General features: G+C 44.5%; 1 protein-coding gene across 1 annotated transcript; it reads left to right on the top strand.

Moving 5' to 3' along the window:
• The first annotated feature begins 1,636 nt into the window (after positions 1 to 1,636).
• On the top strand, positions 1,637 to 13,978 carry GEM (GTP binding protein overexpressed in skeletal muscle). Its single transcript, XM_070630663.1, has 5 exons — positions 1,637 to 2,044; positions 3,403 to 3,742; positions 9,957 to 10,033; positions 11,019 to 11,223; positions 12,738 to 13,978. The coding sequence occupies exons 2-5, from the start codon at positions 3,412 to 3,414 to the stop codon at positions 13,013 to 13,015; spliced, it is 891 nt and encodes a 296-aa protein (XP_070486764.1). The 5' UTR covers positions 1,637 to 2,044; positions 3,403 to 3,411; the 3' UTR covers positions 13,016 to 13,978.
• Positions 13,979 to 14,319: the final 341 nt, after the last annotated feature.

Below are 14,319 nucleotides of genomic sequence, written 5' to 3'. Positions count from 1 at the left end.
GATTTTGCCTAGGCACAGAATTAGGTTCTTAACGCAAAAAATTGGGTTCTTGACAATAGGCAAAAGTAGAATTGAGAGGCTATATGACTATAAACTCTGATTCTTAGTTTTTACCCACATAATGTTTCTGTTGAGACTAGCTGACAGAGTAGGAGGCTCAACATGGGAAAAGCATAGATAATTCTGAAATGCAGATAATTCACAAATTACGTGTGCTTTAGAATGGAGTCAGCGATATACCCTTGGGTGATCTCTTCCCATTCCTCTTCCTTTCCCCACATCTGTAGTCATACCCTCCTGACTGAGACGAGAAGGAAAACTTGATGGAAGTGAAGGGCAGCATCCGGGAAATTAGGATGCCCAGGTTCTAGTTCCAGCTCTGCCATTTGCCAACGGAGTGGTAGTCAGCCCTCTGGGTTTCAGCTTCCTGACGTATAAAATAAGTAGGAGATTGGGGCCAAGGCACCTGGGACAAGAGGAGCTCCAAGTGTTCATTACTCTGTGAATTCTACTTTTGCCAGCTTGGGGCCTGGCTGGTCTCAGCAGCTGGTCACTTGGATAATCCCCACAGAAGATAACTACCTGCAGGATAACTGAGAACAGACTCTAACCACAGCAGACTCCAGCCGGTCAAATAGATGCTGGTGCTTTTGGCTTCTTCCTGGAGCTACCAGCCAACCCAGAGATGAAGCTGGCTGGAAAAGTGGATGGATATGTTGGAAAGGCCATTGTCATCTCCAAACACTTTGTCTGGGAAATGCCCATGTCCCCAGAAAGAGGTCATGGCAACTCTTCAGCTGGTGGTGCAGTGCAAAGAGTCAGGCAAATCAGGTTTTGAATTCTGACTCTGCCACTTATGGGAGCTGTGTGACCTTGGGCAAGCTCTCTGACCGAGTGTTGTTTTTCTCCTCCGTAGAATGGGGGTAGCAATATACTCACCTTGCAGAATTGTAGTAAGGATTAAGGTACTGCAGAGGCCCAATAGTACCTACTGTGTATAGGCACTGAGAGGTACTTAGTAAATGGTAGTAGTTATTATTATTATCCTATGCCCTTTATTCACGGGAGTAGGGGGGTTGGTGGGTGGGGTACTTGGGCCCCAGTGCCTGGCTCAGGGCTCCTCCTCAAGGTTGGGAGGCTCTGGCTTCATGCCCAAGTTCAGCCATGCCAGGGAGCCTGGTGCAGAGATGTTGCTGATTGGGACGCTGATTAAATTCCCTGATTGAGGAGCCTCAGCATCCTGGCCCAGAGCTGGAGGGCCGGCAACATTTAGCACAATCTGCTTGGATTCCCTAAGTAAGCCATTTTTCAAAACCGTCTTATTCAAGGTCTTGTCTCCTTTCCTCACCTCTCTCTGGCCCCTTCTCTCTGGGTCCCTGCCAGAGAAGGGAAACAAAGCAGTGTGACGCTCCTCTCCCTCTCTCTTGCAGAGAAAAGGTGACAGGAGGCAGGCAGGAGCTGTTCCCCTTGCAGAAGATGCGGCTCACACAAGCCACTCACGGTGGTTGCAGCCCCATCCTAGAGGCTAAGGGCTCCGCAGGCGCCGGGTTGATCCCTGTGTTTTTTTTTTTTTTTTTTTGGCAAAACAGGGCTGGCAACTCAAATCTGCCTCTTCCTCTCTCCTTTATCCCGACAGCTCGCGAGCGCTTTGCTGGGAAGCGCGATTAAGTAGCATTAGTTAAGTTTTTCCATCTTCCTGTGTCCACCTGGTAAAAATAAAATAAAACAATAAAGGAGCCCAGGATTGAACTGTCGTTATTTTTTAAACCGGGAGAGAGAGATCACATGACTGCGAGTAACTGATTTACAGAAGCGGCCGCAACTCGGAGTTCGCTGCAGAGCCGCCCCTCCCGGCGGGGGCGCTGACGTCACGGAAAAGCCCCGGCGCGGGCCTGCTGGGCGCGCTATAAAGGCGGGGCCGTGGCGGCTGCGGGCGGCGGGCACCGACGGCGGCCACGGCGGGAGCAGCCCCGCGCTCGGCGGCCCGGGATCGCGGCGCGCCCTGACGCACGGACGCCCCCCGCCCCGCAACCGGCGGAGACAAGTAAGGGGGCTGCTTCAGGGCTGTGATTGGGGTGGGGGTGGGCGTTCCCAGCCCGCAGAACTTCCTAAGTTGAGACATGAGCCCCTGGAGCTGCTCTTTGCGCTGTGGTTTTCTATTCGGGGGCCGAGTTTAAGGTGCAAAGAATGTCATTTGTCATCAGCAGCTTCCTTAGTTCAGTTCAGTAGGAGGGTCACCGCCTCATACAGACTGTGGGCTTAGAGGGCATTCCTTAGTGATACTTCATGTTTTTGTTGTTTGAATGCAAGTCAGCTGCTTGTAAGAGTAAAAAACTGGCCGGTCATCCTGGTTAGTGGCCGAGGTGTTGGGGTGTGGAGTGTGAGGGTGAGTGTCGGAAGGGCACTGTCGGTGCATTTCACACTCTCCTGAGTGGATCTTGCTGATTAAGATGTGAATGCTTCTATTTTATCTCAAGTAGCCTGGGAGAACGGACCTCCGTGCAAGAGGAGGGAGTCAGGCGAAGGGAAAGTTGTAGTTAAGTTGTTGAATGCCATTTAGGAGCGTCTTTGGCCTTTGATTTGCTTCAAGAAGGTGGAAATCTGAGTTGAATTAAAGAACTCTTGGCCTGGACATATTTTTTTCAGAGTGAAGCATTTTCTCTGCAAATTGGATGGGTCCGAATGTGAGCAGGTCATTTCTCTGCCAGAAGAAGGCTTGGGGCTGGGATGTTTTAAACGTGATATCTGTGAGCAAGAGGGCAGAGCTGAGGCATAAACCTCAAACAGAAAGTCCTTTCCCCCCCCCCCCAAATAATAGCCTAGTCAGGCAGCTGGAGACCATCAGGGCAACTTTACTAAACATGGAAGTTCCAAAAAGTGCTTGTCCAATCCAGCCGTGGGGAGTGATGTCATTGCCACGTGTTTCCCACCAAGACACAAAAGCCTGCTGGACGCTGATGCACTTAAGATTCATGTTTAGACAAGAGCAGCTAACCTGGCCAGCTGGTCCCCAGCTCCATTAAATTGTTGGTTTTTAAGCCATCTCCGGAGGTTCTTGGTTCCTTCTGGCTGCCTTTGTATTGGCTCTGAGTGAGGATCCCAAGGCTTCTTTCATGATGGAGCAAGCCCATGGGCAGTGGGCAATGTTAACAGTACTTTTTTCTCTTTGCAAATGACAGTCTGCCTGAGGAGCTGGTTACTAATAGCGTGTGTGTGTATGTCCACACACTGTTGAAACCCTTTTAGGGTTTGGAGACTGTCTCATTGGTGTTCCTTGTGTTATGGTTGCTTGGTTCTCACCCCATCTAATAAAATATCACTGATGACTGACTGTGTGTTTGAGGCTCCTGAGCGCTCGCTCATGCTTGCTAATGCTGACTTCTTGACCACTTTGCTCTCCAGGACCCAACGATGACTCTGAATAATGTCACCATGCGCCAGGGTGCTGTGGGCATGCAGCCACAACAGCAGCGTTGGAGTATCCCAGCTGACGGCAGGCATCTGATGGTCCAGAAAGAGCCCCACCAGTACAGCCAGCGCAACCGTCACTGTGTTACCCCTGAGGACCACTACCGCCGGAGCTGGTCCTCCGACTCCACAGATTCAGTCATCTCCTCTGAGTCGGGGAACACCTACTACCGGGTGGTGCTCATAGGGGAGCAGGGGGTGGGCAAGTCCACTCTGGCCAACATCTTTGCGGGTGTGCATGACAGCATGGACAGCGACTGCGAGGTGCTGGGAGGTAGGTGGCCCAACCCCAATGGCTTCTGTCCATTACAGTGGTCCAGGCAGGAAGAGCGAGCAAGTGGGTCATTTGTCTGCAGAGTTGGGAACTGCGATTGTGCACTCTTGGCACTGGCTGGGGGAGCTGAGTCCCCAGAAAAGCCCTGGCACAGGCCCTCGGGACTAGAAAATGAAAATGCGCAGAGATAGAACCTGGGCCAGAAAGGGAATTTCTTAGATTCTAGCACTAAAGGGACTGGGGGAGGCTGATTAAAGAGAGCAGAGCCGGAGGATCCCACCTCTGACCTGGACCTTTCAAGAGCTCAATGTAGACGTAGCCTTTTCCCATGGTTATACCTAAAACCAAACCGATTTGAAAACTGTTAGGATGGATTCATCGGTTTGTTTCCACCAATATTAGAGTCTTTTGAGGGTGTAAAATAGTTCAAAAATTTGTATTTGAAATAATAACAATAATTTTTTAAAAAATTTGAAGTACAACAATGATGAAAAATATGTCTGTATAGATTTTAACAGTTTTTCAACACAGTTTTCCTTGTACAATCTCATTTAAAATATTTATTTGCTTAAGCCTTGCTTATTTCCAAAACTGATTTGAGGTGATGTAATCTCAAAAATGCATGTATTCCTCAAATACATGTAAAGCATAGCAGTATATTCTGGGAGGTAATATGAGGATCCCAGTAGCCAATGGTGTTCATACAGAGTCTTTCAGCCACAGCTTCCATCTTGGCATACATTACCAGGTAGCTGGTGTCCCGATTTGCAGCTGTAGAAATGAAGGAAGAATTTTCTAGTGCTTGCCAAAGTGGCATGGTCTGTCTGTACTCTCAGTTCCAACTCACAGCGGAATCACAGACTTCCAGAGTGGGAAGGGGCCTTAGTGACGACGCAGTTCTACCGTCCGCTTCATGCGTAGGAGTCGCACTCCCTCCTCGCTCCTGTCAGCCCATTTCCACTAAATGTTTATTTCTCTTGACTCTTTCTAGTGTCAGGCAGTTCGTGCTTCATGAGGCAGTTCCAGAACTGGGCTATAAATGATGACTCACTGATAGAACAGCAATTTCTCTCCTCACTTCTGGAATCTCAGGGATGATAGCTAAACAAAAGTCCAGGGAGAAATAGGGCTAGTATTCTGCATTTGATTTTCTCTTTCTTTCTAAAGGCTGGTGGGTGACTCGCTATAGGAGAAAGGGAAAGAGGAACTAACATTTCGGATGTGCGTTAGCAATGGGAGAGGCACCTTACTGGGCGTCTTATATTTGCTCCTGTTTATTTTGCTCCTCACAAAATTCCTGCACTCATATGAGTAAACTGAGTCTCAAGGAGACCAAGAGGCTTATCTGGAATCATTCAATGGGGCAGCTGGAATTAGAACTCGGGATTTTATAATCTTAAGTTGGTGCTTTTCTCATTCTGCCACTGACGGGGAACCTGCTATGTGCCAGGCACTTTGCCAAGTACTGCCCACAGGAATTTTTGATAATACTTACAAAAATTGCACCAATTGGGTCTTAATATCCCTATTTTACAGGTGAAGAAATGGAGCCTTTTGAGGTCAAGTGACTCTCCCAGGGTGAAAAAGCTGGTTCATGGTATGGCCAGGGTTCAAACCTAGTTGTGGTTGAACCTAAATGCTCTGATCTTTCACTGTACTCTGCAGGCCCTGGATTTAGCACCCAAGTGCTGTTAAGTACTGTAGCACTTTGGATTGAGTATCATCCAGATGCCTGGCTCTGGGGTACTCAGTAATGGGTAAGGTACAGCATACCCCCTTAGGAAGGAGCTAAGTGTCAGTGGCTATAATTCAGAACAGTAAAATTACTGAATACATTAAGAAGTAACAATACCCTACTTTGGAGATTGACTTAAGGAAGAGATCAACTGAGAGTTTTTGTTTGTTTTTTTAAGAGGGAGGAATTGAAAAAGTTTGTGGATTATAGACTTTCAAAAATGTTTGGCGATTAAAGTAGAGTGGTATCTCTCCAGAGGGTAGTATCCACATAGGTGTAGAGTGGTAAGGAGGCGGACTCATACCTGGCATTGGGGAAGGTAGTCTTCTATATCTGGGAAACCTCTTTGTTTAATGGGGGTTGGGGAGAGAGAGAATTTTTTCCTTACTTCCTCAGAGAATTTTTGACAAGAAGCTTCTCAGACGACCCGTCCTAGCTAATGTGTCCTGTTTGAGTACCTTAATTTATACGTCTAGGACTGCATCCCTTGTCTGCAGGCAGCTGTTGGACTCGCTAGTTGGCTTTATGTTTCCAAGAGGAGGGTTTTCCAAGGCCCCTACATTGTTCTTTTTTTCGCATTAACAAAAAAACTACACAACACTCTCATCATGATTTATCTTAATAAAGATGGATGTTGTTATGGTTATATTTCAATAATCTTATGACTCTCTGTATGCATTTAATGCTATTCATTTATTCATTCATCCGTTTATTCATTCCTAAACAAGTTACTGAACATACACCATGGCACTTGGTGAGGCACTATGGAGACATGCAAAGAATCAGGGGGGTTCTTCCCTCAGGATGCTTACAGTATGTGCAATAGAGATCAGATATACATCAACTATAAATCAAGGTAGGCTGTGATAAGTGTCTTGAAAGAGGTACAAGGAGGTGCTTGGGAATTTAGAGGAGAAAAGATTACTTCTGATTGTGGAAATCAGAAAAGGGTTTATGGAAGAGGTGGTCTCTGAGCTGGACCTTAAGGACCACTGGGATTTGGAAGCCTTGAGATAGGTGAGAAGGCCCTGCACACGTCCATACAGGTAGAAGAAAGAGCACTGGACTTGCCATCTGATGGTGGGGGTTTGGACCCAGCTTTGAGACTGACTGAGCTGGGTGCCCTTGGATGAGATACTTAACCTCTTCAAGCTTCCTCTTTATTAACATAGGGATAATACCTACTTCCTAGTCTATTAGAGGATTAAAGGGGATAACATACATTAAGCTTGTAGCTTAGTTCCTAGCACATAGTAAGTACAGAACGAACGTTAGTTAGAGCTGATTCTGAATCTACCGTTTCCTTTCCGTGGGCTTATCTTCCAAAACTGGCACTTATCATTACTTGTAGTCCCCATACTTTGGTCACTCTTGGCTGGGGCCTTTTGAGATGTGCAGAGGAGACAGGAGCCACTAGAGAAGACAGGTTCTTAGAGCAGGTGTACCTTCGAGGGTTCCTTGGGATCCCTTGAGCTGTGAAAGCTGAAGGCAGTAACAAGTTTTTAGGGGGAGGGATGCTGGAGCCTCAGAACTTTAGAGGAGCAGCGTGTGAAAGAACTCAAGGTTCTTGAGCCAGAACACAGCACAGCACTTGAGCCAGTCTGGGGCAGGAGGACCCCTCAGGCACATTTGGGGTCAAATGAGGAAAGGCAAGTCGAGGTATGATAGTCCAGGGAAAATGGCTACTGGCCACAAGTGTCCAATCATTGAAACTTGACCCCACCCACTCAGGATGCTCTCTCTTGCTATACAGGGTGTGAATGTACGCCCCCAGCTTTCACCTAGAGCACTGGAGCGATGAGGACTTCCCCAGACCCAGGGTACTGGAAAGCTTTACAAGCCAATAGGCCTCCATCCTTTCTTCACATGCCTTAACCTGGGGCAAATTGCAGACTCTTCAGGAATTCCATGTTTGTTTATTTCCCTTTTCCTCACCTGAGTAGCACATAAAGAGCCTAAAGGGTGAGTGACTAAGCGAGGAGGAGAACTAGAGCTTTGGTTACAGGCAGACCCTCTCCTGGTTAGAAGGCCATCAAGCAGGATGCTTTGTGTGTTTGAAGAATCCTTGGGACCTGCAGCCTGAGGCAGTATATAAACCCAGGTGTGGGGCATGTGGGATGGAGATGTATTGTTTTAGGCTCTTGGGTTTAAGCACAATGATTTTTCAGGCAGAGGTGAGTCCATACAGAATGATGCTGTCAGGAACCTTCCAGAACAGCAAAGCAGTTTGGCTGTATGTTCACAGCCATAATCCTTAGTCCACTTTTTCTCTAGACTTGCTCTAGGCTTAATCTAAGAGAAAGTTTGAGTTTGCTTTTTCCCTTAGCTATTGGAATACAGTATGTTTCTATTTGAACTACTGGGGATTCAAGTGAGTCCCTTGGACCTGCTTTTGGGTGGTGAGTGGTGGGCTGAGGGCAGAGAGAGTGCTTTATTGAGTTTTCTAAGCACGGGGAGGGCTTTTAGAGAAAAGGTGAAAACTCGGAGGTATTAAGGGGCGGTCAACCCTCCGACCGCATCTGTGCTGCTCCAGCTCTGATGATTTCCATTTGGTTGTATAAATGTGTCTATTGAGGTCGTGAGGCCCTCCTCTGCAGTAAACCAAATGTACGTCCTACTGTGATCCTGTTCACGCTGCATATTGTGGCCAGCAAACATGATGGGCATAGCAGATTTTTAATCCCCTGGTGGAAAACAATCACCATTGATGAGGAGAATGACACCTAGAGGAGGTGGGGAAATTGACAGAAAGACAGAGCCATCCCTGGTTACCTTTCTTCTCGTTTGTCCACATTTTCCTTCCTTTCCCGCTCCTGATTCTAATTCCTTGATAAAGAAGCATTGAACCAGGAACACTGCTTTTTATAAACTCCTCATGATTATAAAGCAAGAAATGTCATTGTTCTCCCAGAGTAGCCTCTTAAGCTAAGATTTACCTGTAGTAGGAAACGCTGAGTATGGCAAGCACTGAATTCCTTCATCTGAAAAAGTGATGAGAACAGCTAACACATATTACATTTTTACTTTGTGCCCAGGCTTAATATATGTAATTGTCACACAGCCCTAAGGCGTGGATACTGTTATCAATCCGATTTCACAGATAAGGAAACTGAGGCTCAGAGAGCTTAAGTAAGTGGTCCAGGGCCACATAGCTAATAAGGGATGGCACCCAGATTCTAATTCAGGTTTGCTTATGCTCACAGCACAATGCTATATTTATCATTCATTGCTTCATTCATTTGGTAAGTATTTACTGAGCGCCTGCAGGCACTATCATGGGTACCGGGGGATATAGCAGTAAACAGCACAGATGCAAATCTCTGCTTTAACATTCTAGGGGCAGAAAATAATAAGTGAGTTCAATGGATTGCATGTTAGATGGTGATAAGCACAATAAAGAAAAATAAAACAGGGAAGAGAGTGGGGAATGTTGGTAGGGGAGAGGTGTTACAATTTTAAATAGATGGTCAGAGAACACCTCTCTCAGAAGGAGGTAAGGGAAAAAGCCTTTTGGATATTTGAGGGAACAGATTCCAGGCAAAGGGAACAGCAAGAAAAATGACTAAAAAATCATTGTGAAAATTATAATTTTCAAATGGTAAAATTCAAAACAGGAAACCTCATTGTGAAAATAGAGTGGAGATGGGCTCAGTTGTATGGAGTTGATGGGAATCCCTCTTGCAAAAATTCCAGTGAAGGGGCCCCCCCCACCCGGGGCCCCCCCGACCCCGGCCCCGCTCCCCGATTTTTCCAGGCTGGAGCTGTTCTGGCCCATTGTACTGCATTCACCCTTCACCTCCCCTCAATCTGGGCTCAAGTGCAGGAAGGGAAGTTTCCATTACCATGTAGAGCTGGAGGCTGCACTTCTGTTGCACTTAAGATGGAAAAACAAACCCGTTTATTCCTAGGGGGCTGTATTTTTTTAAGGAAGAAAGCTTCAGCCAAAGCAGAGATAGTCATTAAGATTTTTTCCTTGCACTTTTCAAAAGAGGAGAAATGTCCCTGAGCTCAAAGCTCCTGGAATTGCCAGTGAATGTGCAGTAATCCCCCCACTGGAGGGTGCAGTGGATCTCCATGTAAGGCTCATGAACAGGGCTTACAGTTCCACTGGGCAGTTAGTATTTTCTCATGGAATCATCTGTTGAATCTGAGTCAAAGGCTCTAAAGTGAGTTTATCCTCGTAAATGTTTCCTTGTAGAAAGGTTGAGGAATGATGAAGGCATGCCTTTCGCTTCGAGTGGTTTAGTGATGCACGTTCTGAAGACGTAGCTGCTCTGCTCAGTGAGTCCTGGAGGAATATATGTAGACTGTTGTTGAAAGTGATTAAAAAAATAGTAATTTGCCTTTGCGGATATCTGTATATTTACATAATTAATTGCATAGTTAGTAAGTTTATTTTCTAGCATAATTTTCTACGTGACCCTCTTATATAAAAGTGTTGCCTGTTTGACTACAATATTACTACTCTTTGTTTTCTAGAAGATACATACGAGCGAACCCTCATTGTTGATGGGGAAAGTGCAACAATTATACTCCTGGATATGTGGGAAAATAAGGTATGCAGAGCCCACAGCTCTCTGTAAATTCCTCAGGGCTTGCCTTCCAACAGGCTATTTGGTGCAAGGATGACCTTGCCCTTTTTCGTGTTGCAGGTGAGGTGGGCTCATTTTCTTGATTAAAAGCGTTTACTGGGAACCCGGCCCTATGGTGTAGTGAAGCTCGCATGTTCTGCTGTAGTGGCCCGGGGTTCGTGGGTTTGGATCCCCGGTGCAGACCTAGCGCCTTTTATCAAGCCGCACTGTGGCGGCAGCCCACATAAAATGGAGGAAGATTGGCATAGATATTAGCTCAGAGCCAATCTTCCTCAAAAAAGTAGAAAGCTTTTATTTCTGTAGTATGAGACTATTCTAAGGAATAGGCTGTTTGCAAATGTGCTCTGACTAACAAGCAAGTTGTAATGATTTGTCCTTAGTTCTTAGCAAAAATACAAAAAGGTATATTTGTTTTAGGGAAAGTACCAACAAGTACGGATGATAATTTAAAATTGTATAAAACCACATTATATGAAGTTGATGTTCTCGATATTAGTCTTCAGCATTTGGTTTTTAAAGATTTTGGGTTCTGAGCATATATGCTACGCTTTCTGTTCATTGAGAACCCTCCTAGTCTCATAAAAAGATTCTTAATTTCTTCACTTGAGAAGGGGGAGTTTTTTGAACACCAGAAAAAGGCTCATTCTTGGTAGTTGAGATAGAAAGTGGAAATATTGTTTGGCAGAGTCATATAATTTATGAGCTCAACTCAAGCTGTAGGAGGAATTGGACAGTAAAGACTTTTTGGCATAAGTACTTGATGGGCTAGCAGTCTTTACAGCCACCAGACACCTTGCAGGCCTGGAAGACTGATGCATTGGGGCACTGGAGTAAATTTTCTTGCTTATTCATATCAGCAGAGGTACTTTAGGATACACGTCATTTCTTCGCAAACTGACTCCTCATTTACCAGGCCATCCTGAGCTCATGGAGCATCTGCTCATTTCAGGGGGAAAATGAATGGCTCCAAGACCACTGCATGCAAGTTGGGGATGCCTACCTGATTGTCTACTCCATCACAGACCGAGCCAGCTTCGAGAAGGCATCTGAGCTGCGAATCCAGCTCCGCAGGGCCCGGCAGACAGAGGACATTCCTATAATTTTGGTTGGCAACAAAAGTGACCTGGTGCGGTGCCGGGAAGTGTCTGTATCAGGTAAGGGAAGTGGTGGCAGTATCATAGAAACAATCTCTGGGTCACTTTCATTTTCCTTCAGACAGGTGTTCTTCCCTTTCTCTTTCATGAAGCTGGAACCAGGGACTCATTAAAATGCCACACGGAGTTTTATGTATGCTCTAAGACTCCTACGTTTCCAGTAGATTGTCTCTGTGCTGGTTGTTGTTCCCTTGTCCATCTGGTCTACCTGCAGGATTCCAATTTCCCCAACCCAAGGCTTTCCCTGGAATTCCTTTAGGGAAAAGATCATGCTCAGGAATTTATTGGCAGTCCTCAACCTTTTCTTCTTGTCCTTTCTGTTCCACAGAGAGATCTCAAGAGTCCAGGAAGGTGAAAGTAGCATCTTATGCAAGAAGGATGGGAACTCTGATTTAAGGAGCTGTGAGGAAGAGTTCCATTGAGAATTAGAATTCTACTCTGGCTGCCTCTGGTCCTGTAGACCCTAGAAACGCCTTCATAGCTCCCACCTTTGGCTTCCTGAGTTTTAGTTAAGGCATTAGTCTGACGGTGTCAAAGGTACATTTTCATATTTAGTTTAGGGATAATTCCTGTTTGCTGAATGGGCAGCCAAGTGCTTGAGATTTTATTGGCCTAATACAGATTGGTCCCTGGTATAGTGGTAAAAAATAGAACACTGCATTGCCAGGCTCGCTCAGGAGAGAAGAAACCTGAAAGACTTAATGTACACAACTAATTTGGGAATGTCTTACTCTTGGGGAATGACTGTTTTCAGTAATCATTTTTTCCTAACCAAAACTTGGACACGTGGTCATTGAACACAATGGAACATTTGAAATTGAGACTGTTCCAGAAAAGCTTGCTGTATAGTTTGCTGTAACTGTATTTTACATTTGTGAAATCCTCAACATTTTTTCAAAATAATCTCATCAAAGCATAACTTTTTTTTTTAAGAGAGGAAAGCGAAATAGTAGGATTCTTATTTTCAATTCAGGAAACTGAATCAGGAGAAAGAGTTCAGAATGTGAGCTTGAGCATAAAACCGGCCTAAATTCACATCTGCCACTTACAGGTTATGAACTCCCTCAAGCTTTTAAAAGACCTCTCTCAATTTCCTCATCTGTCTGAAAGGGATAATGTATTTTTCAAGATTGTTGTGAGCATTAAAAAAATGTTTATAAAGCATTTAATTCAATTCCCAGCACACAGTAAGTACAATAAATTAAGGCTATGTTTTTTATTGTTATAATTAACATTACTATATTTGATGAAACGGGACCTTCACACAGTGAATTTATGATGGACCGGATCTAAAGCCCATCCCTCCTGCTTTCAGGAATCTTCCTATGAGATTCTATATATGCTCTGGGAGGACATATGTCACAGTGGCCTCTGATATGCCACTGCATATGTGACTGACTTAGGGTCACCTTGAGAACAATCTAGAGTTGGGAATCATCCAGCTTGGCTGTGTGCTGTGTAGGGTCATACTGTGCAGCCCCTCTGACTTTCCTCTCCCCTCCTTTCCCTACCAGAAGGGAGAGCGTGTGCTGTGGTGTTCGACTGCAAGTTTATCGAGACCTCTGCCGCTGTCCAGCACAACGTGAAGGAGCTGTTTGAGGGCATAGTGCGGCAGGTCCGCCTTCGGCGGGACAGCAAGGAGAAGAATGAGCGGCGGCTGGCCTACCAGAAGAGGAGGGAGAGCATCCCCAGGAAAGCCAGGCGCTTCTGGGGCAAGATTGTGGCCAAAAACAACAAGAATATGGCCTTCAAGCTCAAGTCCAAATCCTGCCATGACCTCTCTGTGCTCTAGGCACCCAGCATCACCCAGATGTCCCCCTGGTGGACATCGTTGAAGACCATTGGGACCAATAATCTATATTAGATTGGATTCTTAAGTATTGTTAGATGTGGCTTCCTCTTATACAGCCGGGAATTAACATGTTAGCCTCACGGGCAGCATAATGCATGGGAAATGAAAGATCTTTGTAAGGAATCAGTATTTATTTACAGGAAAAGCCTGATCTTGCTACTTGAACACCTAAGACTCGTTAGAGGATGTGTTTGGTGTTCACATGTGTTTCCTCTCCTTTTGAATAGTAGGGAAATGAAGCCTACAAAAGAATGCCTAGAACAAGAACTTTTCATTATTGAAATGTTGCCTAGTGTTCTGCTATGTGAATTTAAGGCCAATGGGTCATAAATATAGGAAAGCTGTCAAAGGGTTTATTCAAAGGAGGGAGAACTTCTTTCTCTGTACTTTATCTTCGTGGAGCTAGGATTATAGAACTGGGTTCATGATGGTTATGATTGTTACTGCTCTGTCAAGCTGTGAAAAGAAATTATGGACCTTGCTGGAAACTAAAGCTTAGCAAAGAATTTTTGTTCAGTACCCACAGTTGGGGATCCAGAAATGGATAGAATTGGGAACTGATACATGTACTACTTATGGGTTCAAAAATTATATCTTTACTTCTGTGTCTTATAATTCTTATTTAGGGGGAAGTTATTTTAATCAAACTCTACTTAGTCAAGCTACCTTTTATGTTTCATTATTTTTTAAATCATAGGGCCATCATAAAAATATTTTTAAAATCTGAATTGTTGGTAACCTGGAGTGCAAAATGACAAATTTTTAAATATAATCAAAGGTCTGAATTTTTATAAAACATAAAAAATAAATACTTCTAGTATTTTGGGTTGAACCTTGTATGCCATAGCTCTGCTCTATTTATTATTATTTTGCAAAATAATAACCATTTTAACATTTGATAAAGCATATTTATGAACATATTTCTTAAGAAGAAAAATGTCCATTTTATTACCATTTTCTATCTTTTTCAGAATATGCAAGTTTTTACCTATATGTCTTATAATAAAAGAAATAAAATCTTTGGAAAAAAAAGACATTCTTAAATGTTTTTCCTCCCCAAACAAGATTGTGATTATTTTGATAAACCTTTTAGAGCAGGCACATTCTAAAGAAACATACCTGTGATTTTATTTTTTCTTTTCATTAGCAATAACCCAGTCATTAACTGTTTTATAGAGTATCCCCCAAATCTCTCTATTGGAGCCATGATTCTCAGTCATGCCAAGTTATTTTTGGCTGATACA

Source organism: Equus przewalskii, chromosome 8 (assembly GCF_037783145.1).
Source record: "Equus przewalskii isolate Varuska chromosome 8, EquPr2, whole genome shotgun sequence".
NCBI lineage: Eukaryota > Metazoa > Chordata > Mammalia > Perissodactyla > Equidae > Equus > Equus przewalskii.
The sequence above is the reverse complement of the archived record's forward strand: the minus strand, read 5'-3'. Positions and strand labels throughout refer to the sequence as shown.

Excerpts from the sequence above, each read along its gene's own strand:
- GEM (XM_070630663.1), top strand. The coding sequence starts at position 3,412 with ATGACTCTGAATAATGTCACCATGCGCCAGGGTGCTGTGGGCATGCAG. Across the intron at positions 3,743-9,956 it reads CGACTGCGAGGTGCTGGGAG|AAGATACATACGAGCGAACC; the intron begins GTAGGTGGCCCA and ends TTTGTTTTCTAG. Across the intron at positions 10,034-11,018 it reads TGGATATGTGGGAAAATAAG|GGGGAAAATGAATGGCTCCA; the intron begins GTATGCAGAGCC and ends TGCTCATTTCAG.